This window comes from Petromyzon marinus, chromosome 19 (genome assembly GCF_048934315.1).
Source record: "Petromyzon marinus isolate PM22_M1 ecotype Great Lakes invasive population chromosome 19, UKy_Petmar_22M1.pri1.0, whole genome shotgun sequence".
NCBI classification, from domain to species: domain Eukaryota; kingdom Metazoa; phylum Chordata; class Hyperoartia; order Petromyzontiformes; family Petromyzontidae; genus Petromyzon; species Petromyzon marinus.
The window spans coordinates 449,213-464,428 of NC_133685.1; the positions used below are offsets into that span (position 1 = coordinate 449,213).

At 58.0% G+C, this 15,216-nt stretch overlaps 2 protein-coding genes across 2 annotated transcripts; one reads left to right on the forward strand and one right to left on the reverse strand.

Moving 5' to 3' along the window:
- Positions 1-213: 213 nt before the first annotated feature.
- HSPD1 (heat shock protein family D (Hsp60) member 1) lies at positions 214-10,425 on the reverse strand. Its single transcript, XM_032957383.2, has 12 exons — positions 10,293-10,425; positions 7,664-7,844; positions 6,330-6,582; positions 5,147-5,229; positions 4,288-4,383; positions 3,644-3,737; positions 3,345-3,513; positions 2,954-3,053; positions 2,237-2,482; positions 1,374-1,548; positions 909-1,087; positions 214-568 (listed from the first exon to the last, which is right to left on the reverse strand). The coding sequence occupies exons 2-12, from the start codon at positions 7,838-7,840 to the stop codon at positions 407-409; spliced, it is 1,734 nt and encodes a 577-aa protein (XP_032813274.1). The 5' UTR covers positions 7,841-7,844; positions 10,293-10,425; the 3' UTR covers positions 214-406.
- Positions 10,426-10,796: 371 nt separating this feature from the next.
- On the forward strand, positions 10,797-13,058 carry HSPE1 (heat shock protein family E (Hsp10) member 1). The gene is made up of 4 exons (XM_032957387.2): positions 10,797-10,935; positions 12,083-12,247; positions 12,364-12,453; positions 12,663-13,058. The coding sequence occupies exons 1-4, from the start codon at positions 10,933-10,935 to the stop codon at positions 12,711-12,713; spliced, it is 309 nt and encodes a 102-aa protein (XP_032813278.1). The 5' UTR covers positions 10,797-10,932; the 3' UTR covers positions 12,714-13,058.
- The last annotated feature ends 2,158 nt before the right edge of the window (positions 13,059-15,216 follow it).

Genomic DNA, 15,216 nt, shown 5'->3' on the forward strand with positions numbered 1-15,216 from the left:
TACTGCAGCTTCGCGACTCAAGCCAGGAGACGGCGCAGCACGCAGGGCGCTCACCGTCTAATGCAGATTGGTTGGAGCGCTTTCCCGTTGGCACGCGGTGGGCACTACGGCAAGAGGTGAACAGGGTGTGCGTGCACGTGTCTGTGTGTGCGCGTGCGAAAGTGCACCGTGTGCGTGTGTGCATGCGAGAGAGAGCTGGGAGCAAGCCACGTACATTTTTGAACTCGGGGTTTTATTAGAAAAGGGGAGAGCGGGCGAATGTTTGTCTTCACAGTCTGGCTGCCGGGGCCGGGAGAGGGGACGAGCGGAGAGCGCGGTGCCGCCGCCCCGCGTGTCCACGCGTCTCTCGAGCTGCTGTCGTCGTCGATGTCGCCGATGTCGTTCGCCTCGGGTCACCGCGCCGCGCTCAGAACATGTCTCCGCCCCCCATGCCCCCCATGCCCCCCATGCCGCCGCCGCCCCCCATCCCGGCCGCCTTCTCCTCCTTGGGGATCTCCGTGACGACCGCTTCGGCCGTGGCGAGCAGCGACGCCACGCCGGCCGCGTCCACCAGCGCCGTCCTCACCACCTGCGCGACGGGGACAGAGGTTGGGGGGGGTGCGGGGGAGTCAAGAGTCGCGCCAGCGAGCCACCGCGTTAAGAACGACGCCGCCGGCGAAAATAGCGATCGCACCCCGCCGTCGCGAGACGCTCCAGACGGCAAGACGGACGCACCCCGAACTCGCGCGCGGTGTCGGCGTGGCGATGAACGCGCGCGTGGCCACAAACTCGGAGCCCGGCATCGGGACCGGTCACCACACGCACGCGGCGCCGAGAAGTACGATGCAACCTGCGGCGCCCCTTCCACCACGACCCTCGTCGCCCCCCCACCCCCACCGTGACCCTTGACCCCCAGCCCCCCCACGCACCTTGGTGGGGTCGATGATGCCCTTCTCCACCATGTTGACGAACTCGCCCGTCATGGCGTCGTAGCCGATGTCGTTGGCCGACTGCAGGATCTTCTCCACGATGAGGGAGCCCTCCACGCCCGCGTTGCGTGCGATCGTCATCGCCGGCACGCGCAGCGCGTTGCGGATTATCTCGATGCCTGGGGGGGCGGGGGGGGGGGGAGAAGAGGCGAGTTGGAGAGTTGACAGATGAAGAGAAATGGCGGGAGGGCGAGGCGAGCGGCTACAGCGACCGAGCGAGTGCGGCGAGCAGGTGGAGCCGGTGCGTGGTGAGCGGTGGATGCAGCGAGCGCGGTCAGCGTTGAGCAGCGTTGCGGTGAGCTTGGCGTTTGTGGAGAGTGCCGTGAGCACTGGCGAGCACTGGCGAGCGGCGAGTCGTAGCGGTGCACGGCGGCGAGCGGTAGTGGCGACCCGCCGGCGCCTCACCGATCTGCTGGTCGCTGTTGGCGGGGGCGATGGCGTCGAGCGCGGGAAGGCAGCGCAGCAGCGCGCAGCCCCCGCCCAGCACGATGCCCTCCTCCACGGCGGCGCGCGTCGCGTTCAGCGCGTCCGTCACGCGGTCCTTCTTCTCGTTCACCTCCACGTCGCTCGTGCCGCCCACCTGGTGAGGAGGAGGACATGGGTGGCGACGGAGGAGGAAGTTGTGGCGAGCACATTCCACGCGTATTACTTATTTGCGTTTACTTCCTCGTTTGGGTGCGATATTCACTGTCCACACAGACGGTGCGTACGTTACAAATTTAAATTGTTTGTGTACGTGTCGTGAGCTTGCTACGCATGTGTCAGTGAGTGAGTGGGGTAGCTATCGTACCCGCCTGTGTGCGTTCGCTGTGTGCGCACGCGTGTCCATCGACACCCTTACACGTGAGACCCGGGTGCCAGAGTGTAATTACATGCAAAGAGCCCAGCGGCAGGAGGGAAGATAGCACCCATAATTAAATCATCTTCATCGAGTCTCGTCGACGGTTTCCTCATCATGAGGCTCGGGGATGAGCCGGACCCAGACCGCCGAGCTGCCACGGCCCTGATCATGGGTTCCAATCGCCGAGGCCCAGACAGAGAGCCGTAGACTCACAAAAAGAGCCGTAGACTCACAAAAAGAGCCGTAGACTCACAAAAAGAGCCGTAGACTCTCACAGAGCCAGGCACCGGCTGTGGTTGCACCGGATTCTCTGGTGGAGCCAGGCTGCATGCGACCCCCCCCCACCCGCCGCTCCACGGAGCAACGAGGCCTCGGCTTCGCGCGCCGGTAGCCGGGGAGGCGCGAGCGGGGCGAGGGCGCCGCTCACCTTGAGCACGGCGACCCCGTCAGAGAGCTTGGCGAGCCGCTCGTTGAGCTTCTCCTTCTCGTAGTCGCTCGTCGTGGCCTCCAGCTGCTCCACGATCTCCTCGATGCGCTTCTCGATGGCGGCGCGCTCGCCCTTGCCCTTGAGCACCATCGTGTCGTCCTTGGTGATGGTCACCTCGCCCACGCGCCCAAAGTCGTGCAGCTGCACGTCCTCCACGTTCACGGACAGCGCCTCGTCGCCAAACACCTGGGGGCGGCGCGGGGGGAGGTGGCGAGGGCCGACGAGGTGGCGGGTAGGGGTGACGAGGGGACGGCGGACGAGGGTGAAGGGGGGTGTGGGTGGAGGGCGTGATGAGGACGGAGAGGGGATGAGGAGGGTGTGTGGAGGAGAGATGAGAGTTAGTCATTATTATTCCACGTGTTTACCCAGGAAATCTCAACACTCGATATCAGTAGGGTGCTGCCCAGATGTTGCAGTAGGGGGCGATGTTGCTTTGTGCGCGTTTCCCAACTCAGTGAATCCATTGAGTAAATTTCTTATCTGGCCCGTGACGCCGATACAACGGCCGGCAAGCGCCGCTCTCAGCCGGGCCGACAGCGCCCGCGGCTGCACTGCCACCTGCTGGCACCTTGCGGCAAGGACGATCAACCGCCCCCGCACGGTGGGAGCAGCGGCACGCGCGCCATCGAAGAGGGAAACCCCCGCGTCGCTACGTACGGTGCCGCCGGTCGCCACCGCCAGGTCCTTGAGAGTGTTCTTGCGGTTGTCCCCGAAGCCCGGGGCCTTGACGGCGCAGACCTGGAGTCCGACCTTGAGTCTGCGGGGGGCGGGGGGCGACCTCGGCTCAGCGTGACCGACAACGCGCGCTCGTCTGGGGACAATCCGTCCGTACGCCCCTCCCTGCGTCGTCCATCACTCCTCCGCCGGCCGTACGGATATCCGTCCCACAATCACCCGAGATGGGGTCAAGGACAGCAGCGAGTGAGCAGGGAGAAATCCGAGTGACAGGGTTGAGAGAGCGATCAGGTGATTGAGCAGGTGAGAAAGCTGGTGGAAGAGTGAGTGTGAGATCGCACGTCCCTGCTCATCCCTGTGCATGCGTGCGTACCGGTTGAGCACGAGGGTGCTGAGCGCTTCCCCGTCCACATCCTCGGCGATGATGACGAGCGGCTTGCGCTGCGCGTTGGCCAGCTCCAGCGCCGGCACGATGGACTGCACGCTCGAGATCTTCTTCTCGCTGATCAGCAGGAACGCGTCCTGGAACTCGCACTTCTGGCCTGCACAAAGAGAAATATCCCCCGCGTAGCCTTTAGCGCGCTGTCGGGGCAAGAGCTGTGAGCGAAACTCGGCGCGGCTTGGCTGGGTAAACGAGGGACGTCGTGGTGGTGGTCAGCGAAGGCGTCTCACCCTTTGCCGAGTTGATGAAGTAGGGGGAGATGTAGCCGCGGTCAAACTTCAGTCCCTCGATAATCTCGAGCTCGTCGTGCAGGGTTTTACCATCCTGACGTACGCAGCAGCAGCACGGCACACACCACAACCACGGTCACCACCACCATCATCACCGTTTCCATCGCAACCACCATGGTTACCACCACCTGTACCAACCACCTCTGTTTCCACTATCAGCATCGCCGCCGTCACCACCGCCGTCACCACCGCCACCACGACCAGCACCATAATTCACCCACGATCTGTCACGGTACAATGCCACCGTGCAATTCAAGACCCGACTCTCCTCGCGTTGGTACTCTCCATCCCCTACGAGATTCCCGTCTGCCTCGCTCCGGACTCGCATTTCAGACAAAGCAGTCGTGACGGCACAAAACGAACCGATCCGAGAATCGCCTCAACACTGATCGAGGGCGCAGGGACGTCAATCGACCGACCGCTCCACGCACGGAGCTTCGGCCTATGCACTGTGGTGACGCACGTGGCCCGCACGGCACCGCACGCCCATTCCGTGTCACCGCGCCAGGGCGTCTTCACACCCCCGGTGCCCCCGCATGCACGCGCCCCCAACGCCCCCGCACCACAGCGCCCCGTGTCGTCACCTTGACGGTGATGACGCCCTTGCGCCCAACTTTCTTCATCGCGTCCGAGATGAGGTTTCCGATTTCCTTGTCCCCGTTCGCCGAGATGGTGGCCACCTGTCAAGACACCGCGTGCGGACAACGAGCACCGGTTAGCCAGACGGGCGTGGCAGGCGCTGGAGAAGAGTTAGCGAGCACCTATTAAAGGCGGAACGGCACACGAGCGGGCGGTGTAGCGAGGAACTTGGCTGCCCACCCGCCACCCCAACCGTCTTTGTATCCCCGTGCCAAAGTTTTTAAACAGCGTACCCGTTCAATTTCGGGAAGGCCAAAGACTGCTTCAGATATGAGGTGCCACTGATAATTGTGGCTGCGAGATGAACTCGGGTCGGGAGCAAGACAGTGCGGTGCTCTTACCACACAGACGAGCGTGCACATCCACACGTACACAAGATCCCTCACGTGTACAAGATCACGCACGTGTACAAGATCACACACGTGTACAAGATCCCTCACGTGTACAAGATCACGCACGTGTACGAGATCACGCATGTGTACGAGATCACGCACGTGTACGAGATCACGCAAGTGTACAAGATCACGCGTGCAGTTTTATAGACCCATGGGGCAGGTGTTTTTTCCAAGCACCTATTAAGGCCGGCATGGCAGATGAGCGAGTGCTACACGCGTGCTACACGCGTGTGCTAAGCACGACGCGAGGCCGTCGCGCGCCGCATCGCCGTGACCACGGCTCAGGCCGTGAGTGATCGATCCCTCCTCCTCGGTCCTCGCCGTCGCCACGAGCGCCGTCACCACGAGCACCAGCGCTCACCCGCACCGGCGCTCACCCGCACCGGCGCTCACCTGCACCGGCGCTCACCTGTGCTATCTCCTCGGGCGTCGTTACAGGCTTGGAGAGTTTCTTCAGCTCAGCCACCACCGCCTCTACGGCCAGCATGACTCCTGCACACGCACGGTGACGGCGGAAGAGTGAGACGCAGGCACGGGGGGTGCGTGGACACCCCCTGGCTCCATCACGCCCCCACCCCCCGGGGCCCCACTGGGTTCAGTGTCGTTTCAGCTCAAATCGGATTAACAATTCCCACAACCAAATTTAAACTTTGACAGTTTAATTCCTTTGGTTGTGGTCAGGTGGTGGAGTGTCTTATGGCAAATTTGACCCGATTATTACATAGCCATCTCAAAAATCTATTGTGAACCTTAATATTGGTTACAAAAATGTTACTGTATTACCATTATTACAATAAGAGTTCATGATTATTATCACCATTCATGATCAATCCACTGCTGAAATGAAGACCTCCCCAAGCCGACGTCTCTGACAATCCTGTGATACCAAACATCCAAACCACTGCAGGATCCTCCCTGAAAACGAGTCGTGAGCCTCGAGGAATCCTTGCCGGATAAACGACACAGATCAGGGAAGTCGCTGTGCCAGGAGCACGACTCCCTGGCCCTACGACATGATCTCCTCCTGCAGGTGTGAGGACGGGAACCAGTTTCCACCGGTTTCCCGTCCCTGTACTCTACAGGAACCGGTTCGGACCTGTTTCCCGTTCCTTTACTCTTATGGAACAGGTGCGGAGCAGCCCCGTGGTCACAGTTCTTGGTGGCCATACTGCGAGAGTGATCCGGTGCAGCGCCGGTGCAGCGCCAGCCCGTCCTGCTCACGCTGCCCACTCGGCGCGTCGCGCCAACAAACTCTCACTGCCCGTGCTCCACCATTGCCTCCACCCCACATGCGCCGAATTACACCATTCCGGCAAATGGACCGATAGCCATAATTTGGGGGCTTTGAATGATTAATGAATTAAACTCACATTGTCGACAAACGTGCGGAGGTTCTGTAATTTACATTCCGCGGCGCGTGCTCCTTCCATTAGGAGTGGCACCGCTCTCGTGAGCACAAGGTCAGCTTAAGTGCAATTACGTAATGGAAGAACCAGCCATCGGCAGGCGCCGAGCGGTTGCGCCGTCGCGTAGGGCACAGCAACGTGGCGGAAAACAGTGCTGCGCTGGTAGGGGGAAGGGGCGGCACAAACCTCTGCGGATCTCCACGGGGTTGGCGCCCTTGCTGATCTTCTCGAAGCCGTCCTTGGCAATGGCGCGCGCCAGCACCGTGGCGGTGGTGGTTCCATCTCCGGCCTCCTCGTTGGTGTTGTTGGCGACGTCCTGCACCAGCTTGGCGCCGATGTTCTTGAACCGGTCCTTGAGCTCGATGGCTTTGGCCACCGTTACGCCATCCTTGGTCACCTTGGGGCTGCCCCAGCTCTGCTCGATGATGACCGTGCGGCCCTGTTCGCGCGCGCCGATGATGCCGCCGCTGTTAGCGGGTGCTCGGCGTGGGAACCCGCGATGGCTCGGGTCGGCGTTCAACAAGAATCACCGATTCCCAAAGACAGGAACCGGAATTGGATGCCAGTGGAATCGTAAACGCACCAATTGGCACATACAAAAATACAAACCGCACCGCGGTAGGCCCAAGTCACCAAGTGGTACGATTGCCCTCGGCTCTCAGTCACAGGGTAAGGGCACAGCCTTACAAATGCTCGCTTACGCTATTGCTGGTGGAAGGCTCCTCCAGCACAGCGTTCTAGAATGGACAGTACTTAGTCTACTTTTTCACCTGAACCCGATGTGTCGAAGAGGTGGGCGTGCCCACACTGTACCAAACCACACGCGACCTGTGTCCCCATTCATGCCGCCGGGATATGGACTCTAACTGGCGTCCTCTGGATCCCAAGCCCCACGTCAATAAAGGCAAACAACCACCACCACCATCACCACCGTGTGTGAGCCCCATAATTCCGAGCCGCACGCATCCTTACTCGAGTGATGCGGTGGCCGCGTGGCACCAAGGGAATTGAAGCACATGTTTGGATCTGTGCAGGGATTCTACCCATGGCTACGAGAGCCCAGAACAAACATTAAACCTGCAGAGAGATACCGAGCTGGGGGGTCAAGGGTCATGCAAAATCCACAAACCCACAAAAAAATAACTAAATTATTGATAGTCAGCGTTTTTTTTCCAGAAAGCAGACAATTAACAAGACAGTGAATGGGCTGAGCAATGCAGATCGGGCTGAGGCGAGCGAGCGGGTAGGAGGCCGGGTGAGCAAATGAGTAAAAGCGTGAAGCTGAGCGAGTGAGCGAGCCAGCCAGTGAGTGAGTGGCCTGGTAGGAGGCAGAGTGAGCGAGCGGATGAGAGGGCATTAAGAAAGCGATTTAAGAGGTGCGAGCTCGAGTGAGCAGGCGAGGAGAGGAGCGTGGCCTGTGGAGAGCTAGCAGCGAAAGCGGGTGGGCAAGCGGAGAGGCGGGCGAGTGGGCAGTTGGACGTGCGGGTGAGCTGGTGAGCCAATGAGCGGGCGAGGGCCACCTTGGGCCCCATGGTGACGGCGACGGCGTCGGCGAGGAGGTCCACGCCCTGCAGCATGAGGGCGCGGGCCTCGCTGCCGAAGCGGACATCCTTGGCGTAGGCGCGGGTTCCCCGGGGGGGCGCCAGGGCACGCGTCACGGGGCGCAGGGAGCGCGCGAGAGCCGGCACACGGAGCATCCTTCTGCAGCCGCCGCGGTGGTGGAACAACAACAAAGGGGCAGCAGGAAAACCAGTCAACAATGCGCATCAATAACTCACGTCACGTGCGTTTCAGCGCAAGGTCCCATGCCCAAGCAGCTTTTGTAAACGGGCGTGACACTTGCTGGAGAAGAGAAGGGCTGATGAGGACATGGAGCCGAGTGGACTCGCCGCTTTGAAAGGCACGAGTGCCTCGATGGCTGCCGTTGATCCGCTCAGCGCGCGTGCATCCCCCCCTTGGTTGTGGCCGGGGTCTCTGGGTGACAGGGAGCCTATCGGGGTGGGGGTGGGCCCTGGTAGGAGAGGAATGTGGGTGGGGGCTCTTTGCCCACAACAAATGTTTTACTTGATGGTCCCACTGAGATGCCAACACTCGAGTGTGGGAGTTGTACCGACGGATTCAAATCACCAATGAAAGTGAATTATTCACGAAACTTGTTTGATGAGAACGACATCACCCTCTTAGCCACATATACAGACTGGCGACTCATAAATTTTGCCCCTGGTAGGGGAAGACTCCTAGAGGGGTAGGGGACCCCTCGTGTACTGGGGTACAGGGCTGAGTGAGACCCCCTAGTGGGGGAAGGGGTCGCGATTAAGAACAAAATCCCTGGTTGAGTGAGACTCCAGTGTGGGTAGGGACCCTAGTGGGTAGGGGTCCCGATGGGTATGGTAGAAATGATGGTTGGTCTCTGCGGGGACCGCTGCGATGGCCAACACCCTGGTGGGTGAGGGGACCTGGTGGGTGAGGGGACCTGGTGGGTGAGGGGACCTGGTGGGTGAGGGGACCTGGTGGGTGAGGGGACCTGGTGGGTGAGGGGACCTGGTGGGTGAGGGGACCTGGTGGGTGAGGGGACCTGGTGGGTGAGGGGACCTGGTGGGTGAGGGGACCTGGTGGGTGAGGGGACCTGGTGGGTGGAGACCCAGAGGGTTGGTGGTGGGGGAGGCGTGACTGGATCAGGCGAGCCGAGACGAGGATCTTCTGCTGCTGTTGTTTAGAGAAAGTTCTGGAGTCGTTATCAGCCGTGACGCAAACCTCTCGACACGCGCAGTGCCCACGCCCGCACATGGGGGGGCTCTGCTCCTACATTCTCTTCTCAGATTTATTGCATCGATGCATTAATATCGAAGCACATCAAACAGTCACCATTGTAGTAATCTCTCTACAATAGTTTTTTTTTTATTCTAACATTACAAGGTGTGCGTTTCGTATTGTTGTTGGTGATCTAACCTAATATCCCAGAGTCCTTGACTTGCAATCTCAAGGTCACGAGTTCAAATCCCAGTCGGTAATCAACCCATTATCACCACCATCATAATCATCCATGCTACGCAGTCGCAATACCAATTTGTGCCGACTGTGCTTGTCCTACTGACTGGGCACTGTCGTGGGAATGTGGAATTCCCACCAGTGGCTCATGGCTGACATCTGACGAGTCATAGTCCTAGTTCGAGCAGAAGGGGGAGAGCTGTGAATGAGTTACCGGTAGCGTCCCCTGACAACAACACGTGGTGCTGGGTGGTGGAGGAGGAGGAACAGCTGGGATGACCTCTGCACCACGTGGCGCCAGGGTCAATGAGCGAACTGGTGATGATCCCATTACGAAACCAAACCTCCGCCACTCATCGACAATGAATCAACTCGAGAATATATCACGCGTGGGTGAGGCAACGACGACCCGGGAGGGGTCCGCGAACAGGAGACGAGAACGGCGCTTATGTAACCCACGAACAATGTTTGACAAGATGGTGAATACGGCTGCGTCAGGGGAGGCCAAGGGGTCGTGGCGACACGAGGAGCGAGAGGGCGCCGCGACTCCGCGACCGCCCACAGCGAGCACAGCGCGGGGTCGCCGCTCCCGGCAGCGGCTCCGACGCCTCGGCATCTCGCCATCGCTTCCTTCCCTCTGCCGCATTCAAGATGTTGCCAACTTCACGTCGTCGGCCATTGTCTATCCACTGTCGCGACGCTCCCCGTCCATCCTCACTCCCGACACGTGGACTCGGCCCTCTTGGACGAGCCGCACGAGTCGACGACTGCAGCCGTCACCGATTGCCAAGGGTTAGCGATGTGACCGGCCCGGAGACGGAGCGACGAAGACAGTGGCGGGTGCGGCGCGCGCGCGATGTTACCGCCGGTATCACCAGCACCGCGAACGACGGCTTGGATCGGCCTTCATCGTCCAGCAGTGTATAAAGATCAATGCTGCTGACGGTGAACCGCACGTGCAGTGCACGCGTACCCGCGTGTCCACGCGTATCCCACACCGCGTCATTATACCCACGCGACTTTAGGAGCGGTGCCCACGACAAATTAATGAATGAGTGAAGTATTTCAGATGCCTTCATCAAGCAGTGGATTTACCATGTCTGTAATTATGATGCTTATCGTCATCGTTATTGACGCGTGGCCTGCAAGGAGGGCTCTCACCTGAGTTATGTGGCACGAGGTGGCTGCTGCTGCTGCTGGTGGTGCTGCTGGTGCTGGTGGTGGTCACGGCGTGGAGTGACACCGCCTGGGAGCTACAGGGCGAATGGACGGGGCCGCGTGGAGCCGAGCGACCACGTGCGGTACATCCGGGCACCCGGGGCGCGGGGCCCCGAACCCTGCATAGCGCGGCGCCTCCGATTGCCGCGCACGGCGGCCACTGCCGCTATGCTCGGTTCGGGGCCACCCCCTCCCCGCCCCCACCCCGCCCCCACCCGCGAGGATCCCCCGCTGCTATTTCCGGCCCCGCCCCACCTCTCGGCGTTTCCAGAAAATTCGCTCCGACCTTGATGCGTGACGCGGCCCGAGGACGTGTGCGTCCGCACCCGCGCAAATAATCCCCTCCGCCCCTCCCCCCGGTCCATCAGCTCCGCTCTCGTCCGGAGAGCGCCTCGCTCCGCTAGCTGATTGGCTCATTGAGCAGCGAACGAGCTCCGTTGGCGATCGCTTTGGTTGCGACTGTGGCTGCGCGTGACGCGGCTCCCGCTCCAGCGCGGCGTATCCCTCCGCGGGCGGTGGGGTTACCGCGCGTGCGCAGTCGAATCCGCGCTCCACGTGGTCAGGACGGGATCAGCTGAGAGTCATGGTGAGCGCCGCGCTCTGCACCCTCGCCACAAATTAACGAGAATTAAGCTGCTAATTAACCGCCAATTAACCGCTAATAACGAGTTGATAAGGATATCAGTCTGGCGCGTTCGTTTTAGCAGCTCGGCGAGCTGTAGCAGCGATTGTTACTGTCGTGGTGGTGATGCGCGCTCATTGTCGTGCGCGTGGCTGTGGCGATTGCGTTGTTTGCCATGAATGACATTCCGTGTGGAATTGCAATTTCAGTCGGGAACGCTTCTGCTGCAGTTGTGATGAATGTTGTAATGTACCACCTGTCTGGTGAAGGTTGATGTGTGTTCGGGTGGCGCCGTGGTTAGCGATATCCCCGGCGAAACCCGAGTTGGAATATTACCCGCCTTGGAAAACATGAGTGGCAAGTGATAACTGTCTCTGACCAACGTGGTGAAGTATGGAGAAGTGTCGAACAGTCAGCAGTGGATAGAGTTGAGTTGTTGCGTGATGTGCGTTCGATTGTGCGGTGCTCGTGACTCGGCGCGCCGCCGCTGCCGATAGCTCTGCGCCCTTGGTGGGCGCGGGATCTCGGAGGTCCGTTCCACAATGGGATTTAATTTCCCTGGTTCTTTCGACTTTACCGAAAGAACCAGGAATATGAATGGGATTATTGGCCGACCTTGGTTTAATGGGGATATGAATTGACGCGATTATCCGGAGGCATGATGAATGCTCAACGGCTTTGGAGGAGGATGCTGATATTGATAACGCTCTCCTTGGGAGCTGTGGAGGACGCTGATAAGAGCCGCGATTTGCGGCGTCTGGCGAGAGCGGATATTCTGCTGACATCGCAGGTTGACGCGCGCGTTTGACGATGTAACCAGTTAATCGGGATGGCGGAGGAGGTGATGGTAGTGTGAGCACGTGCTTTGATGCGATGGTGTTAATGACGGTCTTGGTGGTAGTTGTACTCGGGGTTTATTTTCACACTCAATATATTCCTGGTCTTAGGTGGCACGTGACCTGAAGTGGCCACAGCAACCGGGCGATGTATACCGAGTGGTGTGCCGGGTGCGGATCGCATACCTGGACACACCGGGCAGAAATTAGGACCTTAGTTGTGCTGAGAGAGATGGTAATCCGTAGCCCTCTCATACCGTCCCCTCCACCCCCAGGCAGCTCAGGCGTTCAAGCGATTCCTGCCCATGTTTGACCGGGTCCTGGTGGAGCGCTTGGCCGCGGAGACCAAGACCAAGGGGGGCATCATGATCCCGGATAAGGCCCAGAACAAGGTGGTGCAGGCCACCGTGGTGGCGGTGGGACCCGGCGCCATGACGGAAGTGAGTCTCGCCTGGATGCGCCCTTGGCTCACGCGCACAGCCCTCGCTCAAAGCAGAGTGTGCAAAGAGTGTGCAGAAATGACGGGATGCATGCACCCTGTTGATTCGCTCTGCAGAAGGGGCACGTGAAGCCCTTGAGCGTGAAGGTCGGGGAGACGGTCCTGCTGCCCGAGTACGGCGGCACCAAGGTCACGCTGGAAGACAAGGTCAGCGCACAACGTGGACACAGCTACATGCCATTGCGCCTGACACCGGCAGCTTTGAATTATTACAGAGGGGGAGATTAAACATCGAACTGCTTTGTGTTGACGTAGAATTTCTGGCTATTCGCGTGGTTTGTGCAACAAAAACATGAATGCGGCGTGGTTTTTTTACGTAAACACCACATGACATGGTCTCATTTTGTCTCTTTTAGGAATACTTCTTGTTCCGAGACGGTGACATTCTTGGAAAGTATCAGGAGTAGGCCGGCAGGCAGGCGGGCGGGGGTGGCGGGGCTGGGGAACAAAGCGAGAGCTGGAAGGACGAGGGGGTTGTGCAGCCCACACGCTCCGTTTATTCCGCGCGAAAACTTGTCTCACGATTCCGTCTGTGTGCTGACAGAGGGGGGAGGGTAGCGGGAGGGTAGAGGGGGGTGGATGGAATGGGGGCGGTGAGGAGGGAGGGTGTGTGGCAGTGCCGCTGGATACTCCGTGACCTTGAGTGCCGCGTGCTGCTCTGGAACGTTCCGCACGCCGGGGACCAGGAGGGGGCGCCAGCAACACGCTGACTGTGCTTTTCCAGAAAATAATAAAATGTGAAAAAAGTGCAACCTTTGCCTGAACATGTAGTGTTTTTTTTTTACCCTTGTCTTGTTCAATTAACACGTGGTCATTGGTTCATAGCCATGCATTACATCAAGATAATTATTCTGATTTCAGACCACGTACAATGTTTGGAAACCCGAACTAGTTATGTGGAATTTCCACCGCTGGCTCAGGGCTGTTCAAGGAGACAAGTTTGAGGCCCAGCGCTCGTTTGAGCAGGGGAAGATTAAGAGGGGGCTTTGCGTTTGCCCAGACAATGCAGCCTTTGTGTAATGGGTGCCTTACTCGTGAATCGGATTAGTGGTGAGTGGTGGCACTTATTTAATGTTAATACAGCTTGCATTGGGTGTAACCCAAGCCACACATCTCTGGAATCAATATGGGTCGAGCAAAGCATGGCATTTTATCATTTGCCTGTCATGTTCTTGGCACTTTAGTTGAACCCCCTGCACCTCCGATTAGCACTGTTGGCTACATGCGGTGCAAAAAGAAGTTGAACAAATACTGTACATGAGACGGAGTGGCGCATTCCCCTGTGCTCTGGGGGCTCTACAGCAGCTGTGCGCTCCGGGTCACAGCGTGCACGCGTTCACACTGCAGGAGATGACGGGGGACAACTGGAAGAGTGAAGGGTATGTGATGGCTGGATCTCCCCTTCAAGTAGCAATTTGTGAAGACGAGGGCTTCTGCTGAATATCACGCTTTACCATTTGGCCATACACCTGTACATCTAAAGTCATTGTAATGTCTTGTTCAATAAACTGGTGTTTTGTCTCCATCTCCCAATGCGACTGCCTTGACTTCTGTTAATGTTTCTCCACCCTCCATCTTATCTCAACCTCCGTCTCGTCAGCCATGATCAATCCACTGCTTGACGAAGGCTTCCCCAAAGCACTGCCACCTCTAGAGATCCTGCAATGACTTCATCCAGCACCTGCAGCCAATCCATAGCTATGACCAAAGCAACTTTTGCAAGCAATCATTGCTGGAAAGTATGAGCAGCTGTGATAACTTGGTAGAGCAATAGTTATTGAGCAGCAGTTGTCTCGCTGATGGCAGTGGGAAATGAGCACACCACCTTGAAAAGCCATGTGACCTTTGGTTGATTGGAAGTCGCCCACTCGAGGGAGGCGCAAACAGATTTGTTCAAATTACAGCAACATTTTATACATTAAAAATGTTGCAACAATTTCCATTAACAATTGCCTACAAATAACGCTCTTATCACCTTAATCTTCAATTCCAACCCAATACCCCCTTATCCCCACACACATGATCATGTCACACGTATCCGTGCCCTAATATACCCCAAAACCAATTCTGATTGACAAGCAGTGCGTTTAAGTAGCAGTATTATTCTCCACTGCTATTTCAAATTCTTACACCTGAGGTTGCCAGGTAGCTCAGATCAGAGCACTGAGCTGGCTCCAGAGGCCCTGGGTTGACATCCATCCAGGCAGCAACCTTCAAAGCGAATTCTCGAGTGAAGGGAGGGTTTATGGTCTCGGCCAGGCTACAAATGACAGAACAAAAACCTTTTGCATTAAATGTGGCTATACACTTCATTTGGATATATTCTATCTGGGACTAACAAACACGGTGAGTGAAGAACGTAACTCACAGCAGGGCTTCTTCCTACCGTGTAGAAAACCGGTGGTTAAGTGGTGTCCACTCTCCCGTGAGCTATTTTACATAAACGGATCTCTGCCAGAGATCTCAATGGATACTTCAACTCACGGCACGGATCGCACATTCGGGATATTGGTGGAAAAACAACTCGATAAGAATCCTTGTGTATATCCAACGCTTGACCGCGCACCCATTCACTGCAGCACCGCGCGATTTGCCGGATTGAAACGAGGGGCCACACCGCTGTAAACGGGGAAAAAACTGGTGTTTATTGTAAGATTCGGAGCGCACGTTCTTTCACAGGGGGGAGGGGGGCACGCAGATCCCCTAGGTGTCGAGGCCGATGTGCACAAGCCATTGGCCAAAGTCCCTTTGCAGCCAAGAAGAAAAACGACAAAACACGATCAAAATAAAGTTTACAGGATTTAGCCGTAAAATATTTCCTCGAACAAGGTGACTGCATCTCTGAGCAGTGGGGTCAAGAAATGTATTTTAAAAATAAGCATATAAATACTGTATAGCCAGACAAGAGAG